Source organism: Macaca fascicularis, chromosome 10 (genome assembly GCF_037993035.2).
Source record: "Macaca fascicularis isolate 582-1 chromosome 10, T2T-MFA8v1.1".
NCBI lineage: Eukaryota > Metazoa > Chordata > Mammalia > Primates > Cercopithecidae > Macaca > Macaca fascicularis.
Genome location: NC_088384.1, coordinates 89,111,930 through 89,131,683, shown reverse-complemented (window position 1 = coordinate 89,131,683; position 19,754 = coordinate 89,111,930). Strand labels below are relative to the sequence as shown.

The following is a 19,754-nucleotide window of genomic DNA, read 5'->3' as shown; positions in this document are numbered from 1 at the left end:
ATTCCAATCCCAGCTCTGCCTCCTGACTTGCCAGGTGGCCTAAGCCAGTCATTCCACCTCTCTGAGCCTCAATCTCATCAGTGCAATGGGGACAGTTCCCACCCCTGTCAACTGCTGTGAGGATTAAAGAAGGTGACACAGGGAAGGCTCCTGGGGTAATAGGTTCCAAGTGAATAGAGCCATCTTTAAGCTGCCAAGATTTTGCACATAGCTAAGGTAGGAAGAGCTTTGCCACTTGCTAAACTGTAAGACCTTGGACAAGGGAGTTGGCCTCTCTGTGCCTCAATTTCCTCATCTATAAGGTGGGGATGACACTTGCCCTCCACCCATAGAGTTATTGTGTAGATTAAATAAGATGGTGTAAGTAAAGCCCTGGGCATGGCATTGAACAGGTACTCAGTATGTGCTCAAGAACTCCCCCAAGCTGTGACCAGCTGCCCTCTAGATCCCAAGCTGGTCTTAGACCCCAAAGCCCACCAAAGGGAAAGAATAGCCACACACAGATTTGTCACTTAAAAAAATAAAGAGATCGAAGCATCAGATATTTGTAAGAGCCTTTCTTCTGTTTATTGGCAAGGCTCCAGCCCGGACCTGATCCATTCACTCCTTGTCAAAGGAAGCAGCCACAAGTGGTAGGGCGCCAGGCCCACCTGGCTCCAATCAGGGGGGCTCCTCCATGGGGTGCAGGCGGTTGGTGGTAAGCAGGCAGCTGGCAGGGAAGTCCTGCCATGGTCAGCCAAGCTTCAAGTCCAGCATCAGGGCATTCTGACAACAGGCAAAGGGATAGGTGAGCAATGACCAGGGACCACCTAGGCCCAGGGATGGAATGGAACTGGGCCTCTTGCCAGGACATGGAAACCAGTGTGGCGTTTAAGCAAAGGTTGAAGTAGACTTCCCTTGTGACCCTGGGGAGGTCTCTTCACCTCTCTTACTCTCAATTTTCTCAACTGTTAAGTGAGGACAAGCACCCCCACCTCCCAGAGCAGAGAGATCAAATAAGAAAAATGTACATTTACCACTCTAAGCTCAAAGGCTGGCATGCAATGCAAAGCTAATATTTATTGAGTACTTACTATGTGCCTTTAGGTAAATTATCTCAATGAAGCATAATAACAGCTCTATGAGGACAATATCTGTATTATCATCTCCATTTTAAGCACCGGAAAATGGAGACACAGAGAGAGGTGAAGTAATTGGCCCAAGATGGCAGAACAAGAAAGTAGCAGAGTCCAAGTATCCTTCTATGGAATCCCTGGTCAAGGAGGGTTCTAGGTTTTAAAGGGCAGGATTATACTGATGGCCACCTGCCCTCCCAGGCTCTACCCCTTCCAGTTTGAGAGAGGTAGCCTCTTGCTCATCACTCATTGGCTGACAGTGTTGATTGACATGATCTTCCCCAGCCCCTCCTCTCACCTCCACTACATCCAGCTCAGCCAGGTTGTAATTCATGGCCAGAAAGTCCGGGAGCGGGAGCCCCACTTGGAGCACATCTGAGAAATAGAGTAAGAGTCATATCAGTCTGACTGCTGTGCAGTTGATTAAAGAGTGGCAGCCTGGGGTAGGGATAGTGGGAAATAGTGCAGTGATTGATTCATGATGCCTGCCAGCTGTACAGGCAAAGAGCTAATAAGCCTGATTTGCCATGTATTTACATCCCAGGTCAAGATGTAGGGTTATGATACGGGGCCGCGTCAGAGCCCAGATTGTGGGAGAGACATTTGTCTTCAGACAGGTGACATTAAGACTATATTCACTTCAAAGATTCAGCAATTATCTTCTACCCCCTTTTAGCTTCCCCCATCTGGAGCCAGTGATAGGGCTTTGAGACCACCCAGGTGGCGTCCCTTCTTGCTTAAAGTGCTTCTTGGCACTATGGTCCAAAGCCTTTTGGAGCCCTCACCATTGACAACTGGGATGTAGGCTTCTTCGAGATAGTCGGTGATGAAGCCAGTTAATTCCTTCTCCTGGAGAGAGGAAGAAAGAGAAAATATCCACATTCCATTCAGTCCAGTAGCATTCAACAGATCTTTTCGGTCCTCTCTGGCTAGGCCTGGGGACCACGGAAGTGAATATTAGACACCAAATGGTTTGTCCAGCTGGCATCAAAACTGGGCCTGGCCTTGGCTCTGTTTGGGTAGACCCATGCCCATCACCTCTGCTTAGTACCTATGACATGTGGGGCTTTGGCCCATGGTGCAGGAACAGGAAAACTCAGGATACAAGAGGTGGCTTTGTGGACCCCACTCCTGATCCAATAGAAACTCAGTAGCTTTGATGAGTCACTCACTTACCACCTCTCTATAGCTGAGTTTCCCCATCTTTGAAAGTGAACTGTAATCACACCTGCTCCCAGGTGAGGGTTTCCATGAGGATTAAAAGAGGTTGGATAAAGCATACGATTGCAAAGTAAGTGATGGCGGTGTTGGCACCTACTGGCGTCAGGTTCTGTGTCGGGCCCTGAGGCTACAGAGACTAATAAAAATAACAGCTTGGCCAACCAAGGCCAACCCAGGCTGCCACTATTCATGACAATGTTTTTAAAACCAATCCAGGGAGATGTCCAGATTCTATCCAGAAAAGGAAACAGGGATTCAGAGAGGCTAAGGGACTTTTCTGAGCTCACATGGCAAGTCAGGTGCGCCAGGCCTCACAGTGGCCTTGCTCTGTTCATCTGCCTCCATTTCAGGGCCTCGGCCCTGCAGTTCCAAGGGAGAATAGGCCCAGTCTTGTCCTCACGCTGGACCAGGCAAGAGCACTTGGGACACTTACATTAAAGTTGCCAATCGATGAGGACTTCCGGGACAAGCTCAGTAATCTGTGGGGGAGTGGGGAAGCAAGCCAGGTGGGGAGGGGAAAGAACCGTCAGAGCCAGTGGCCCTGGCCCTGGAGAAGGGGGTCCCAAGCACCCCAATGCCTCCCTGATGCAGGAGTTCCCTCTACAGTCTTCAGACCAGGTGCTCCTGAGTCTGCTTGCCTGCTGCCTGTGATGGGACACTCACCACCTTTCATTACAGCACATGATTTCTCAAAGCTCAAACCGGTAGACTGGTTGTGACTCTTCCCTCTGGGACCCCCATTTGTGTCTATTGCTCCTGCCCAAGGCCAGCTATGCAGAGGTTTACAGCCCAACTGGGCAGTCTCAGGTCCCTGCAGGACACAGAGCAGGAGCCCTTCCCCCGACCCCCTCCCCTGCACAATCTCCAGGAGGCACTAACATATGTTGGCACCAGAACAGGCCATGTGATGACCATCTGGTGGCTCTGTCCTTCTGTTCTGTATTCCAGTAACACATCCTCCATTTTCCACTCTGATTCCAAGTCATTCAGATGGACTGAACCCAAAGTCCCTTGGGTGAGTCTATGACCCAGGCCTGGCCAATCAGAGCATATTCCATCTCTCAGTCAAGTGACTGGCTTAGAGTTGGTCATGTGACCCAAACTACATCCAAGCCTTGGTAATTTTGTCAGAACCACTGGACAAGAGGCTTCGCTTGCCAGGGTCACTCTGCCACCCTGAGGGGAGAAGTGCCTGAGAATTTCCAACAAAGTGAGTAGCAAAGTCAAGAGGAAGAGGGAGATAGATTCTCAAGGAGTTTGTTTGTGTGCCTGGATCCAACCACACCTGAAGGCAGACCTACCCCTAAAGTTAAGCCAGGTGTGGTGGCTCACGCCTATCATCCCAGCACTTTGGGAGGCCAAGGCAGGCGGATCATGAGGTCAAGAGATCGAGACCATCCTGGCTAACATGGTGAAACCCTGTCTCTACTAAAAATACAAAAAATTAGCCAGGCGTGGTGGTAGACGCTTGTAGTCCCAGCAACTCTGGAGGCTGAGGCAGGAGAATGGCGTGAACCGGGAGGTGGAGCTTGCAGTGAGCTGAGATTGCACCACTGCACTCCAGCCTGGACGACACAGCGAGACTCCGTCTCAAAAGAAAAAAAGAAAAAAGAAAGAACTACCCCTAAAGTTTTCAATTATATGAGCAAGGGATTCCCTTTGGGGTTTAAGCCAGTTAAAGTTGGAATTCTCTCTCTTGCAACTGAAGGAATCCCGACAGAATGAATCCTGAGGTGCTTCATTATTAAGGCAAGTACAAGAATTAATAGGGACTGAATGTTAAGCTAAGATGTTTGTAGTACCCTCCTCCCAAAGCATAAGAATAAAATAGGATAATGAATATAATGTATGCAGCCAGTGCCTCACATGTAGAGAGAGCTCCGTAAATAAATGTTAGCTGCTATTAGTATAAGGAAAGGCTTTGTGGAGGAGGTGGCATTTGAGCTGGACCCTGACTCTCAGGTGACATTGGAATGGCATGGGTAAAGGCTTATTAATGGAAAAGGGGGCGTGATGACCAGATTCACTGTAAAAGAGCCTAGGGGAAGAGTGAGGGTAGAGGTGAAAGAACTTGAGAAGGGCCTTGAGTACCAGGCTAAGATTTGGGAAAAGATTATGCAGACAATGGGGAGCCATTGAGGGTTCTAGAGCAGGAAGAGTAACTAGAGCAGCCTCGTAGTTGGGGGTGTGCTGGGTGGATCAGCCCGGTAGTGTGGGGTGTGCTGGAGCAGAAGGCCAAATGTGAAGGTAACAGGGATGCCAGCATGGGGCAGCAGGGTCCTACCTGTCCAAAGAGGTGGCCATCTGCAGCCGGTTCTCACGCACTGAGTACTGGACTTTCAGATTGAAGTGCTGACATGGTGGGGAGGAAGCAGGGAAAAGGCAGTGTGTTCCCCACCATCAGGGCTGGCAAAGCCAGAGATGATCACCCTCCCAGCACCACCACAACTGCCAAGACAAAGCAGGGGATCTTCTCTCTGTCCGTCCTCAGGAACTGAACCCAGCCATCTCCCCATAGCCCCAGCCCAGGCTTCTCATCCCTCCTTGTCCTGAGCCAGGGCAGCACCCCCCAAAATACCTGGCACCGTCAGTAGGTCCCTGCACACATCATACTATTGATCCGGGTCTTTGCACATGCTGGAAACTCTGCCTGGGGTGTCCTCTGTCCCCAGTTTCCCTGGTAAGACTCTTTGTCCCCAACCCTTCTCTGGCAAGCTCCTACTCAACCTTCAAAACATAGCTCAGCTATCACCTCCTCTTGGAAGCCCTTTGTGATTTCCCCAAATTGGATTTGGGATCTCCCTAGGCACCCATAGTCCCTTCAGCGCACCCTTCACTGCCTTTGTAGTTGCTGAAGAATGTTGCAGGGAGGAAAGAGAAAGGAAGGACTAAGCCACTGACCCTCCATTTGCTGGGCTTTCCAGCCATTCAAAGGTTCAATGGCAGAGTCAAGGATCAGACATAATCAAAATTAACTGAGAACCCTCTGATCCATGACTTGGCTATCAACTAAAAATCCCATCTCCAGCCTTGAATATCCAAGCGGTTGGGAATAAACGGGGAAGGGAACGATTTCCCTCACCACTTCTAGGAGAAAGACGGACATTGGAGCCTTGCCCCTCTGCCAAGCTGCGAACATCTCCAGGGTGCCGTGGAAGTGTAGCAGGCTCTTGCCTGTCTTCATTGTGACCTTGGGAGGCTTCTTTATCTTGATCTGGGTTGTCAAGGGCGTTGACTTGGGATAAGCTACAGACACCTACAGAAGCCAGAACACTTCACTTAGGGCCAGTCCTTAGACTGGTGGCTTCAGTTGAAATAAGGGCTCCCTCAAGACATGGGTAATTTCTACCTTGGACACAGGAAGTACAACATGCAAAGGCCAGGATGTGTCTATCAGGAAATAAAAGAAACAAAATATACAATCTGGCTATTCTCTAATGGACATAGAAAGTACAATGCACAAAAGTAGAGCTGTTTTCTACGTTGGACTCAAAAAGTACTTTATGAAGAAGAAAAGATGTTTCAACGTTGGACAAGGAACATGTGGCGCGAGAAGCTGTCTCCCAAGTCCCACTGGAGGACAGACTGGAGGACAATAGGGCAGGACAGGGTGCAGTGGTGATGGGGAGGTGGGGCACTCACTTCAGGAATGAAGCCAGCCAGTGTCTCGGTGGTTTGTGGGGGCAGCTCACCAATCTACAAAATAAAAGTCAAGGTTAGGGTTGCTGGAGTCCTCCCTGGCCCATCCTAACAAACATCTCCACTGACGTAATAAAGTGTACCCTTTGAGGCTCCCTTCATCACAATACTTACCACTCTGGGTTTAACTAAATATTGTGCTTTCTGGGTAGCCCAGGTGATGACTTACACATTTCAGTGCTCGTAACTCTTAGCACAAGGTCAAATGCTGAGAAAATGTTGTTGAATGAAAATGCAGGAAGATAGATGGGAGAGTGGTAGACGTGATGGGTAAAGGGGATGGGTAGATCTATTTGGAGATGAATAGACAGATGAATGGGGAAATGGATAAACAGATAAGTGGGTAAATGGGTGGGAGGATGATGAATGGATGGATGGGTAGGTGGAAATCTAGGGAAGAATACATGGATGGATGATGTGTGGATGGAAAGATGGGTGGTGGATGAATGAAAGGAATGGTGGATAGGAGGATAGGTGGATGGGAAGATGGTGGAGTAGAATGATAAATGGATGAGAAAATAGATGAATGGACTGATGGGTGGGAGGATGGATGAGAAGGTACATGGATGAATGGTAAACAGATGGTTGGGAAGATGAATGGATAGATCAGTGGGGAAAGAATGGACAGGTGGGTGGATGGTTGGATAGATGGATGGCTGAATGAGTGGATGAGTAGGAGGATGGATAAGGTAAAGTTGGGTGGATGTAGTGGTGTCTGGGTGGTAAAAGGCAGGTACATACATTCATTCATTCAACAGTATCAGACTTTGATACTGGTGGATGGATGGCCAAGATATTAGAGATGCAGGTTGATAAACGGTTGGTTGTACGGACAGATGGATGTACAGATGAGTAGATGGTAGTTATATGGACAGAGGGATGGTGGGTAGTGAGATGAACTGCTGAGAGAAACTCAAATCAGTCCTGCATCTTCCAGTCCTAGTGTTGCCCACAAGGCCAGGATAATTTTCATAATAGAAAAACTAGGCAGGGACTGCATTGTAATGGACAGAGGCAGATGGGATGGGGAACTGAACAGCTCACCATCGTATCCTGGACATTCACATGAAAGGACTTCTGCAGAAGGGCAAGCTCTGTGGAAAGGAGGGTGTCTGGGAGCAGCAGCTGCGACGAACCTTCAGCATGACCCTTGGGGAACACGAGGGCCTCCCCGGCATCAGCAAGCTTGATGGGTTTGCCGTTTTGCTGCTGCACCACAGGCTGTGGGGCAGCGGGAGAGAGACACTCAGCCTTGGCCAAGAGGGACGGTGGCCAGGAGTGTCTCAGTCCTCTGAGCAAGTGGGGCTCCACCCAAACCCAAAGTCAGCAAATCAATAAATGTTTTTAATAGAACCACAACGGGCTACAGTGGGCCAACCCTCCCAGTGTACAGGTGGGTAGACTGAGGCCTGGGAGGATAAGGGAGTCGGTCACTAAACCACTGGCACTTTCTCCTAGCACTGCTTTGGTAGCCTCAGTTGCTCTGAGTGGTTGGGGCCTTCATTTATTCAGAACATGATTTCTGCCTTGTTCTCAAAAGAAAGAGGCAGGCGGAAATGGACACGGAGCATGTAAGAACCCTGCTGGAGGAAGACTTCACAGGGAGGTGATGTCTTAGCATTTTACTTCGCATTCCTGGAAGATGCATCTCACCCCTTCACCTGGAGCTCTGGAGATCTGGGTGAGGGCCCAATTCTGACACCAACTCGCTGCAGAACCCTAGCCCAGTCCTACCCTCCCGCTAGGCCTCAGTGTTCTCATCTGTACAATGGCAGGGTACAACTGGGTGAGCCACTCACTAGGAGAAGCAAACAGCCTAGCGGGCAACATGAGTGTGAAGTCAGCAGCCTCAGAAGCCAGCTGGGGCACTGAAGGTTCACATTTAGAGCAGAAAGAGGGAGAGGCCCAGGGCCCACAAACACACTCATGGCATTGACCTCCAGGGCTTGAGGGGCCTCCCTCCCTCCACAGCCCTAGTCCAGCCACCTGTCCTGGCAGAAGCAGCACCCACTACCCAGACCAGTGAGCCTGAGACCCCAGCCCCCAGGTGGCCCCTGTCGCTTACACTGAAGTCCAGTTGGATGTAGCTGGCTGTGGTGGCCGGTGTGGATGTCAGGACATATTTGATGGTGCCCATCTGGCCCACGGGCATGGGGTCTGTGTGAAAAGGAGGTTCCACTAAAAGAGGCACCAACCCCAGGAACAGCCCAGAGAAGCTGGCACTAGCCAGCGGCTACCTACGCCTGTCCCTCCATGTGACTCAAGGCAAATTGCTTAGCACCTCTGGGCCTCTGTAACTTCATCTGTAGAATGGAGGCCATGGTGCCTGGCCTGGAAAATCACATCACTCAGCCAGCACAGAGCTTGAGAGTTCACCAAGGGCCGTCACTGCTTGGACCTTGCAACAGACTGGCATGGTCAGGATTATCAGCTCTATTTCACAGCTGAGCAAACTGAGGCTGAGAAGAGTGAAGTGACTTTTCCCAGTCCACAGTGCTGGGGACATGAATGAGTTTTCTTCAGTCCCAGTCACGGAGGTTTCCTCTCTCCCATATTGGGACCCCAAAATGATGGAGGCAGTATATCCCCTCAGCAAAGGTGATTCAGGCATTACCACCAGCGGGATTACTATATAGGCATGAGGCTTGTGGATGAGCAGAGAAGGGCTGCTGTCTCTGGAGTCTTGTGGGGCTTGGGATGCAATATTGGATAGGGAGATGAGAGAAAAGGAACCCAGATTCCCTGAGGACTTCAGGCTTCCCATTGGGACAGTGGGGGGTTGAACATCATGACCTCAAGCCTCCTCTAGTCCCAAGGCTGGGCTGGAAGCAGGCACTCGGATGGGGAATGGGACATAAAAGCCATCTATCCTGATGTCCCCAGGTAGGGGCAAGGTGTGAGCAGGGCTACACTCACCACTGAGGTTGGTCCACTTCCTGTTCACATACACCAGGACCGCATCGATGGCAGGACACATCTGGAAGCAGAGAAGGCACTGGGCTGAGAGGGTCCCTGCATGGAGAGCCTCCACACAGCTGAATGGTACTCCATGGGGCATCCCAAGAGCCCTGGTGGGATAGGAACTGGTGAGAAAACTGAGGTCCCAAGTCCCACAGAAAGTCAATGGCAGACCCCGGACTAGAGTGCAGATCTGTTGACCAAATCAAAGTCTGCAAAAATTAGCAGGGACTCTTTCCCTGGGACTGGACATCAAAGCAGGGTTGGCAAGCTGTGCATGCAGGCTGTCATTTTCTCCTCCCCTGTTCATGGCAGACATCACTAGATGATTGTGGCACTTTCTTCCACTGAGCCAGCCAGTCTCAGAACACTTCCCAGCCACTATCAGCCAATCAAGGTCAGCACCAAACATGAAATGCATTTGCCAGCCCTTGCCTAGGCAGTCCCAGCAACGAGGGGTGGTGGCTTTCTCTGGGCCACTCACCAGCCCAGGGAGGACCTTGTGCAGTGTGCTGTCCAGGAACTTGTTGACCACCTTGGGCAGCATGCTAGATGGACACAGGCAACAAGGATAGGTGAGCAGGTGCATCAGGGCAGGAGTTTAGGCACAGGATATGAAGGGGCATGGTTAAGGAGGCTCCATGGCTCAGGAAGTGATATACTGGGGGGTATAGCAATATGGACCAGCCTTCCTCCCCAGCCACAGAGCCCCTCACTTGCTAGGCAGGTTGGTCTTCACGCTGACCAGGATGACCTCACAGCCCTCACTCTTGAACACAGGGAGGCCAGTCTCCTCGTCCCGCAGAAGCTGGTTGGTGGCTGTGATGTTCAGGGCCACAATGATCTCCATGTTCCCTCCCATGAAGCTGGAGGACAGAGCAGGCAGGCACCATGGGCATCTCTGCCATGGTGTCCACTCTCCCTGCCTTCTCTTTGCTCACAATCTCAGCAGCTGAGAGGGGGAAAGGGTAGGAGACCACTCCTACAAGACAGAAAAGGGGCTGGGACCTGCCCCAGGTTACACAACCAGCTTTTCTCCCTCCCTGCTTGTTTCGGTGAACCCCTACACATCCTTTAAATTCTGCTTTGCTGTCATTGCCTCCCCAAAACCTTTTCTGACCATCCCCCACCACTGCTCAATGCTTCTTCTGCCCTAGACCAGTCACTCAGTCTGTGATTGTGCTTAGGTTTGGTTCCTGACAAAGGTAGGGACCAAGTCTACATCATCCCAGATTACAACACTCAGATGGTACACAGTAGGCACTCAATAAATGTGCATGTAAGGATGAGACAGGAAGGCTGTTCTCCCCGCTGCCCCTCCCCTGCCACACTCACCTCTTGCCAGTGATGGTCATGCCTGTGGACACACATTGGAAGATGCCCACTCCAGGTACAAAGTTCAGTGTGATGACGGGCAGCTGGACATCCTTCACCTTCAAACTGGGAGGGACGGGCAGCCACACCAGTAAGATCTGAGCAGGCAAGACCCAGGACCTCCACCCACTTCTCCATCACTTTACTGGGAGGTCTTTCCATAACCCCAGCCCCCCATCCCATGTCATGGGGGTAAGCCTGCCTCATGGGGCCATTATGAAATGCAAACAAAAGGCTGGACATGAGTCAATTTGTATATAGAAAGTACTCATTATATGGGAGGTGGGACACATGGCTGACTCTGTGTGACCTTGGGCTGTGTCATTTCCTTATGTGGGCCTCAATTTCCCCATCAACAAAATGGGAGGTTTGCTTAGATCAGGGTTTCTCAAAAGTGGCACTATCCATGTTTTGGGCGGGATAATTCTTTGTCATGAGGCTGATTTGCTCATTATTGGATGTCTAATAGCATCTCTGACCTCAGCACACTAAATGCCAGTAGCATTCCCCCAGTCCCCACAACTTGTGACAACCAAAAATGTCTCTGGACATTGTCAAATGTCCTATTGGAGGCAAAATCACCCCTGGTTGAGAACCACCAGTTGAGATCCAGGGTAACAAAATATGTAGCACACATACCCCAACTTGCCCATTCTGAGCTCTTGGCAGACATTGCTGGTTGATCACAGTCCTAGTTCCTGCTGAGTGCAGATAGTGCCTCAGAGCCCTCCCAAGTGCATCGTTTCAGGCAGCCCCTACTGATCAATCCCTCATGGCACTGGCAGAGGAACCAATTTCCTCTTGTCATTAGATGATTGTTGACACCTTTCCAGCTCTACCATTTGAGGACATTTTCATTTAATTTCATGTACATTCAGTGAGCTCATGTTGCATGCAGAGTTGAAATTTGACTTTCCAACCTCATTTCCTCCTCAAAATTACCCTGCTCACTACAGGGCAGAAATTTTCCCCAGTGAATGGCTGAGGAGGTCCAGGCACAGGCAGGAGCAGCGACCTACCCAAGGCCACACAGCAAGACAGCACAAGGCAGGGAAGAGACCCCACGTCCCTCACCAGCTCCCTCACCTGGCCTCCTGAGATCGTGGGCACAGCATTCCCCACCACCCTCTGCCCTAACCACCACCCTCCAGCTCCCCTCACCCCCAACTTACTTGGTGATGCCCTTGATAGGCTTCATCCCTGGCTGTTTCTTGCCTGCCTCAGCTGCCATCTTCTCCAGGATATGACTCTCATCCATGGCGCTCTGGACCTCTGGAGTGGAGACACTTAGTTGGAGAGATTATCCCTGGGCCAGTCTCTCAGGCATCCCAGGCCACTCACAGTCATTGTGCCCCACCCTGGGCTGGACGATGGCAGAGACCCAGAGATGAGTCCCACCGCGCCCCAGCCTAATGGGGGAAGATGGAGTCACCAGGAACGACAGTAACAAGCTGTAGGAGCCACACGAGCATTTAGGCAGGAAGAGAAGAGCTGGGGAAGGCTTCCAGGAGGAAGCGACAGATCAGTTGGTCCTTGAAGGGGGAATAGTAATCTTCGGCAGGAAGCAAAGGGATAAAAGGTGTCAGTCTGGGCAGAGGGCGCAGCAAAGTGCAAAGGTGGTTGGGAAAGAAGATGGCACAGTGGGAGGAAGAGGACAGATTCAGCATGGCTGGAGGGTGAGGACAGACATGACAGAGAAGCTGGAGCAGTTTGCAGGGGGCATGAAGTGAACCTCTTGAACCCTAGGGTATTGATTTTGTCCTGTGGACCAGCCACTCCCAGGCCTAGGTCACACAGCAAGTTGTTGCTGGGATTTGACCCTTGTCTGTCACTCCCACAGCCCACTTGTGGCTAAACACCCCTGCCATCAGGGCCAAGGAGAGACTCCAAGGGAGCAGGATTTCTAGCTCTGCCTCTAACTTGCAGAGGGAGCATGGGAAAATCATCCCATTTTCTCTGGTCCTTGGTTTCTCCCCTCTGTAAAGTGGGAAAATAATAATCACTCTTGCTTATAAGTTTACTTTGAGCTCACAGGATGCCCCAGGATGTGCAACCATGAGCAGCGACTACCTACCATCTACCCCAAGCACCACCTCCCAGCCGCACGCCCGGGCCCACAATCTCACCGCGGTTCATGATGTCCATGCCCAACCGCAGCAGTGCCCCAGGGTCAGCTCGCGCGTGGGTCAGCAGGCTGCAGAGTGCCAGGCACAGGATCCGCAGCATGGCGCCACCTGTGCCGAGGGGCCTGAATTGGGTGCAGCCCACCAGACCAGACCCTGGCTCCCTAGGGGACCTCCTGTCTCTGAGCAGATTGAGCCCCCTGGATGTTTCTGGGGTCCAAGAGGCTTTGGACTCCAGCCAGTTCAGCAAACATAAGCACTGCCCTCTCCCAAGGGATTGAGGAACCCCCAGATTAAACACAGGGCCTCTGGAGCCACGCCCAGGTAGCTCATTCCCTCTGTAAGCCTCAGTTTCCCCATGGGCATGATGTGTTCTGACCAGCCTGCAAGATGGGGTTAGAGGAAGGTTCAACTGCAGTTTTTCATGGGTTCAAGGGCAGTTCAATGCTGGAGCCACAGAGAGAATTCCAGACCTTCCCTGAGCCCCACACTATGTTGTGGGAGTGGGGAGTCCTGTGTTCCCACCCTGATCCTACAGCCAGTGCCCCACCCCGACCTCTTCCAGCTCAGCTCACTTCCATTTGGAACTCAGAAAGCTCAACTCTGAGCTCTGAAAGGCCCCTTGAGACATCGCCTCCCCGATAGAGAAACCGAGGCACAGACATTAGGTATCATGGCCAGTGAACAGTGAACTGAGTAAGGACCTCCCACCCCAGACCTTTTCAGGTTCCCAGGAAAGTCCTATCCCAACCTTGGGCCCATAGAAATCTCTCCCTCTTACTTACCAAGACCTGAAACTCTCCCAACCAGGGACCAAGCGTATATTTCAGTTTTGAGCTTTGGCTGAAAAGAATGAAGGCAGGGCCCCTGGGAGCAGGGCCTGTTTCCACCCAGAGAGGGGAGGTTCCGGCCAGACTCTCTTGCTCTCAGCAGGCTAAGTCACTGAGGGCTCCCCTAATGCACAAACTGAGATGGGCCCTTACCATGGGCCTGCCTTCCCAGTCTGAGCCCATGCCTGCATTCATTCACTCATTCACTCATTCATTCATTCACTCACTCATTCACTCATTCATTCATTCACTCATTCACTCATTCATTCACTCATTCACTCATTCATTCATTCACTCATTCACTCATTCATTCATTCACTCATTCACTCATTCATTCATTCGGCTCACATATATTGAGTGTCTTCTATGTGCCAAGCAGACTGGGCTTGTCTTTTTTGTCTCTGTGGCAGAGACAGCCCTGCTCCTCCTAAATCCTAAAGTCTGGCGGGGAATGAGAAGCAATAGCGTGGGATGTGGGATAAAGGGGTCAGGAACAGACTCTCTACGGAGGAGACATTTAGGCTGAGACCTGAGGGATGAAAAGGAACTTAAGTATCAAGAAGCGTTCAAGCCAATAGTCAATATTCACTACATGGAAGATACATCTGGGTTTAAAATGATCCACAGTAGCGCTTCTCGACCCCTGTGAATGCACAGGTGTGTGCCATGACATATGCTGATGTCCCTGCACACCCCATGTCAAATCTTTTTGAAAATCATCCCCAAAGGGGCTGTGAAATTCTGAGCCAGGCAACAGAGCTGGGAGGGGCTTGGGCTCCTCCAGCCCCAGTCTCATCTCACAGATGGGGTGACTGAGCCTCACCAGTCTCCCATCCCCAGGCCAGAACTGATGCCAGGCGTTATGGTCACTCGGTGCAGGGTTGTTTTTTTTTTTTTTTTTGCCCTCTCAGAATAAGTGGCTTCAGGTAATGTGGTCATGCAGGTGTCTCTGGGACAAATGGCTAATGCTAGGGTTTTGTTTCTGAATGTGCATGTCCTAAGCTGTCCCTCCCTTTTAGAATGCCTTCCCTCCATCCATCTATCACCGGCTCAACCCTCAAGTCCTAATTTCAGCCCTTGCCTTATCTACCACGAAGCTTCCCTCAACCCCTTACTGCCCCTGTCCTCAAAAATCACAAATTAAACCTGACCGTGCAAATAATCCACCCTACCTGTGATGAGTGTTTCCTGCTACCCCCAACCACCCTCATCCTTTGCTCATGGTTTCTCCCACCAGAAGACCCTTCCTCCCTTTCTCTGCCTGGCACATACTCCTAGATGCCCTCCCACTCCTGGGTGCCCAGCTCGGCTCTGAGCTCCTACAAAGCAGAGCCTGGGGTTCCCCTCCCTAGTCTCCCTTCAACCTCAGATGGAGCCCAAGGGAGACCCATTTGATCTGCTGTCTCCTTGATCTTTCCGAACTCCTACAGCATCGGAAAATTGCAATGCCCAGTGGTCACCTGTGAGGTGGGGAGCACTGATTGGAGGTGAGGACATAGATCCAAGCCCTGACCCTGCCATCCATTTGCTGTGTGACCTCAGGCAAGTCTCTTCCCCTCTCTGGGCCTCAGTTTTCTCATCTGTAAAATGATGAAGCTGGATAAGACACTCTCTGGGGAGAGTTCCACAGGTAGGGGACTGTCCTTACCTTGCTGAGCTCAGGGAAGTTCTGCAGATGACTGACCCCTTCCTCCTGACCCTGAGCTGAGGAAGCCCTTATATTCGGGAGCCTGATTGGTGGCTTGGAATAATTAAGGGCTTAATAAGGCCCAGATAATTATCTAGAGGCTTGAAGAACAGGAGCCCCACTGCTCACGTGACGTTTCAGTCTGTTCCAATGTAAATAGCATGGAAGACAAGAGTGGCTGGGAATCCCGGTGGCCGCATGAGAGCGGGTACCAGGGGCAGGATGTGGCTGCGCAAGTGGCCATCAGTGCTCACACTGTACCCTCTCCTAGACCCAGCACCTCCCACAAGTCTGGGCACACAGAGGGCATGCATTTGTTTCTTCAAGAAACATTTATTGAGCACCTACTGCGTGCCACGCCTGTGCAGGGCACTGGGTTTATCTCAGTGAGCAGGCAATTGGGCTTCCTGCCCTGAGAGAGTTTCTGGAGGCCAAAGGGGGAGATAGGCACTGTGCAAGTCAACAACCGCAAAGCCTATTTTTCCCGAGGGAGGCAAGGGTGATGAAAGCCACTAAACCAGAGAGATGGGACAGAGATGGAAGAACAAGGTGATCATCAGAACCCGGAGACCCGTGAGCAAGGGTTGTTGGAGCTGATGTCGGGGGGTGAGCAAAGACAGCTCTGCAAGACGGGAGCAAAGGTGTTTCAGACAGGGGCCAGCAAGTGCACAAGGCTTAGGAGATGCTGGCTGAGCCCACTGGGGTTTGTGTCCCCCAAGGTTCATTCACAGCGGGCACAAGGAGCTAATGGCCAAGTGAGGTGTCTTCAAAGGGAACCCCTGAAGATGCTATCATGCAGTACAAGGTCGGGGGGTGCTTTCTCTCAAGGTCCAAACCTGGGAGAAATGAATGCGGGGGTGACTTCAGAGGCACGGGGGCGCCAGCCACAGAGCTGGGACCAGGTGGCCTGGGGGTTTTCAGCCTCTGTTCTGCCCATCATGAGCTTCTTGGGGAGGCTTGGCTCGGAGGCCGCTTGAGGGCTTTTGTGCTTGAGGAACAGTCCCCAGGAGGCTGCTGGGGGCCTGGGGTTTTCTCTTTCCCACCCCACACGGACTCCACAGGTCCAGGAAGATGGAGGAAGCCACTGTGCTCGTGTGCACGTGGGGCCACTGAGGCGAGGGGAGTGAGGGCCTGCCTGAGGTCACAAGCCGCGGCTGAAGCCAGGCCGGGAAGGGTGAGAGCAGGACCCAGGGTAGCCAGACGGTCTCTATCTCTACCCTGATCCAAGCCCTGAGCTGCAGGAGCCAGGTCCACAGATAGCATCGTCTTATCCCTGCTGACCCGCCCCCGACAGACAGACAGACAGGACTTACATCCTCTTACTGCCCACAAATCCACCCCGGTGTGTCTTGACTGCAGTTTCCTGGCTCTCTCTGCCTCCCACCAGAGCCATCTGGGTATTAAGGGGCGTATTTGGGGTGGAGAGCAGAAAGGACATGGGGCGGGAGAAACAGGAGAAACCCCTTGAATGGGTTCAGGGACCTGGCCCAGTCCCAGCCACTGCCCTCGCAAGCTGTGTGGCCTTGGGCAGCTCCCTCAACCTCTCTGGGCCACTTTTATTTAATCCTCTTTATGATGGATGAGGGAGTAGAACTCTATGCTGCTGCCAATAACAGTAGGACCCATGTACTGTGCATCCCCCCTGTATCAGGCATCATGCTAAGTGTTTATTTACACTCACCTACTTAATCCTCAGAACTACCCTATGAGGCGGGCGCTTCAGCAATTTTCTCCATTTTATAGTTAGAGAAACTAAGGCTCAGAGAGATCAAGTCATTTGCTCAAGGTCATACAGCGAGTGAATGGCACAGCTGGGGCTTGAATGTGGATCCAAGGGCTCCAGAGCCCAGGCCAACACCTTCCAAGGCATACCCAACAGGGCTCCTCTCTTCTCCCGGGCCCCAGAATCGCCCTGCCTGGTTCCTTATAACACCCTCCCTGCCTCCAGCTCTAAATTCAGTCATGCTTCCAGGAGCAGCTGAGAATCCTTCCTCCAGGGAGCCTTCCCTAGCCTCCTTTCCTCCCTCTAACTCTCAGACATTGGAGACCGGGCCGGTCCTGAAGCTCAGTGTCATCTTTTCCCTTCCCCACTGACCCTCTGGGGACCCAACACAGGGGACTCCAAGTCTAGCAGCCCTCACCTGCCTATGAGGATAGGGCTGTCCACATGGCCTGCCCAGGGCTTAGGGTTGAGGCAAGCCTGGGCCAGAGCTCCACCATCTATGTGTCCAAACAAATCACTCGCCACACATTTATTACGCACTTGTGTACTGGGCTCTGGGAGGGGTCAGGGAGGTGCGGTGGAGAAGGAAGCCATGGACACCAATAACCATGGTGTGCAATCAAAGGGCATCAGAGTGATTGGGGAGGAGGGGTTTGGAGACTGAAACAAGGCAGGCAGGTCACCCCACACTGTGGCCAGGGGAGACTGCATCTGAGCTGTTGCGTGGGGGTAGCAGGCTCCAGTAAAGACATCCCATGTTGGGCAAAGAGCCTAGCAAGGAAATATGCAGGGTAGACATTCAGGGCAAAGAGTGGGCCATGCAAGTGGACAAGTGAGAGATTTGCAAAGGAACCTGAGCTGGGAAAACACAGACCTTTTCTCCTCTGCCCCATTGTGTCAGTTAGCAATCTATTACCGCCCCTCAGCTCCGAAAGCACCTTTCAGTGTATGTTCCATGATAAGCAATGGAACTCATTTAAGCATTTCTCCTTTACAGTGAGCATGATGTCAACCTTTCTTAGGAGAGGGCAGTGCATGAGGAAGATGCTTCCTGCAATTTCCAGTGTGGGTTGTGGTTGGCTATGTGAGTGTGTGCAGGTGAAGCCTGTCCCAGCCATGGGTCCAGAACTCAATCCCTCTGCAAACTTGCAGCTTCAGCCTGGGGCCAGCCCTTCCAAACGGAAATCAGAGCTACTCCCCATACCCCCACCCATCTGGCCCAGCCCCTCTGAAGGCCTCCTGCCCATGCCAGTGCCCAGACTCCTCTGTAAGTAGCCCCATGTTACCTCTATCCAGTCACCTGTAGCCCAGAGAGCCACACCCTGAGCTGTTCCATGTGCAAGTCACACCCCAGTGCTCCCCTCTTTCGTCCCCCCATGCTGCTTGCACACTGGTTCCCAAGGTCTTAGTTGCCTGTTGTTTGCCCAGAAACTCTAGGCCAGCTCAGGTCATCTCCAGCCTGGCCACACCAGCCAACATCTGTGCTATCCAGCAGGCTGAGCAATGTCTTCTCCAATGAGGCCTGAAGCCCTTCCGAGTTTGTCTTTCCTTGGGTACTCTCCCTCAGCCCTAGAGGACCATATAGAGTTTCCTTATGTCTTGCAGTGACTCTTTTATCATAGTTAATAACTCTTCATGTTAAACTTCCCCTGTTTGAGCTCCTGTGTGATTTCTGTCCTCTAACTGGACTCAGACTGCTACACCCATTTGTCCCTCTCAGCAGCCAGAGCCCATCAGGCACCTAACTGAATGACCAAAGGGTGTCCCTTAGGATTAGGGCAACTCTCTTTGGACAGACCACCAGCTTCCTTCAGGGCAGGGAGCTTGACTCAGGCATTTTCATCCCCCCTTCTCCTAAAAGAATATGTATTATTGAAATAGGTATATCATGAGTACAAACAAAGCCTGGCTGGTTGGAAAAAATGACTGAATAAAAGGGTGGATGGATGGATGGATGGATGGATGGATGGATGGATGGATGGACATATAGATGGGTGATGAACAAATGGATGAATGGTTATATGGTCTGATGGGTAGTGAGTGAATGGATGGATGGTTGGATGATGGACAAATGGATGGATGGTTATATAGATTGATGGGTGGGTGGATGGATGGATGAATAAATGTATGGATGGTTATATGGATTGATGGATAGTCAGTAGGTGGATGCATAGATGGATGGATTGATGATAGACAAATGGAGGGATGGTTATATAGATTGATGGGTGGATGGATGGATGAATGGATGGATGAACAAATGGATGGATGGTTATATGGATTGATGAGTGTGTGGGTGGAAGGATAGATAGATAGATAGATCGATCGATCGATCGATCACTGGACTGACATATTGAGCTCCTAATCTTTCCCTAGGTTATTAACTTTATAGACTATGGCTCTATCTTAAGATTTTTGTCTCTTTCATACTCCAGAGCACTCTGAGTGCCTGGATCTCCCTTCCTTACTTCTAGAACTGAGCCTATTTTAACCCTCAATAAAAGTAGGATGAATGACTTAATTAACCAAATAACCAAATGAAATACAAGTCACATTGTCCTGAGCAAACTCATGGGGGTGGATTTTCCAACCTGCCCCTTGCCACTCTCTCAGTACCACCCCCAACCTGTTCTCCACCACCAAGCCTCCTGGCTTGGTCCAGTCCCTTCAATCTCTCACACTGGAAACTTTAGGAATGAACCTGAAACCTGAACCCTCACAGGAAGAGTGGCTAGGGTCACACTGTACCAAAGGCTTTGCCTACTGGTGGTAAAAATTGAGGCACCTTTTACTCCCCAAAGGAAACATAAACAGAACATAAATCCCATATATCTAGGCAGGAAGGAATCCTATCTCTGGCTAAGAGATTAACTTATCAGGGTTAGAAAATCACATGACTTTGACTTGCTGGCATTTACATCCCTTGGCATTTCTTAGGTCATCTTGTCCTGTGTGATTCACTGGGTGTGAAGGGCATTCAGAGGGAAAAGGGGTTAGACATGTTCAGTGTGACCAGAAGGGCAGAGG

At 51.3% G+C, this 19,754-nt stretch overlaps 1 protein-coding gene across 1 annotated transcript; it reads right to left on the bottom strand.

The window, feature by feature from the left end:
* Positions 1-732: 732 nt before the first annotated feature.
* On the bottom strand, positions 733-12,593 carry BPIFB6 (BPI fold containing family B member 6). Its single transcript, XM_005568715.3, has 15 exons — positions 12,497-12,593; positions 11,540-11,639; positions 10,329-10,433; positions 9,710-9,859; positions 9,478-9,541; positions 8,952-9,012; positions 8,101-8,192; positions 7,080-7,256; positions 5,979-6,032; positions 5,419-5,592; positions 4,621-4,688; positions 2,770-2,815; positions 1,901-1,964; positions 1,414-1,490; positions 733-765 (listed from the first exon to the last, which is right to left on the bottom strand). The coding sequence occupies exons 1-15, from the start codon at positions 12,591-12,593 to the stop codon at positions 733-735; spliced, it is 1,362 nt and encodes a 453-aa protein (XP_005568772.2).
* Positions 12,594-19,754: the final 7,161 nt, after the last annotated feature.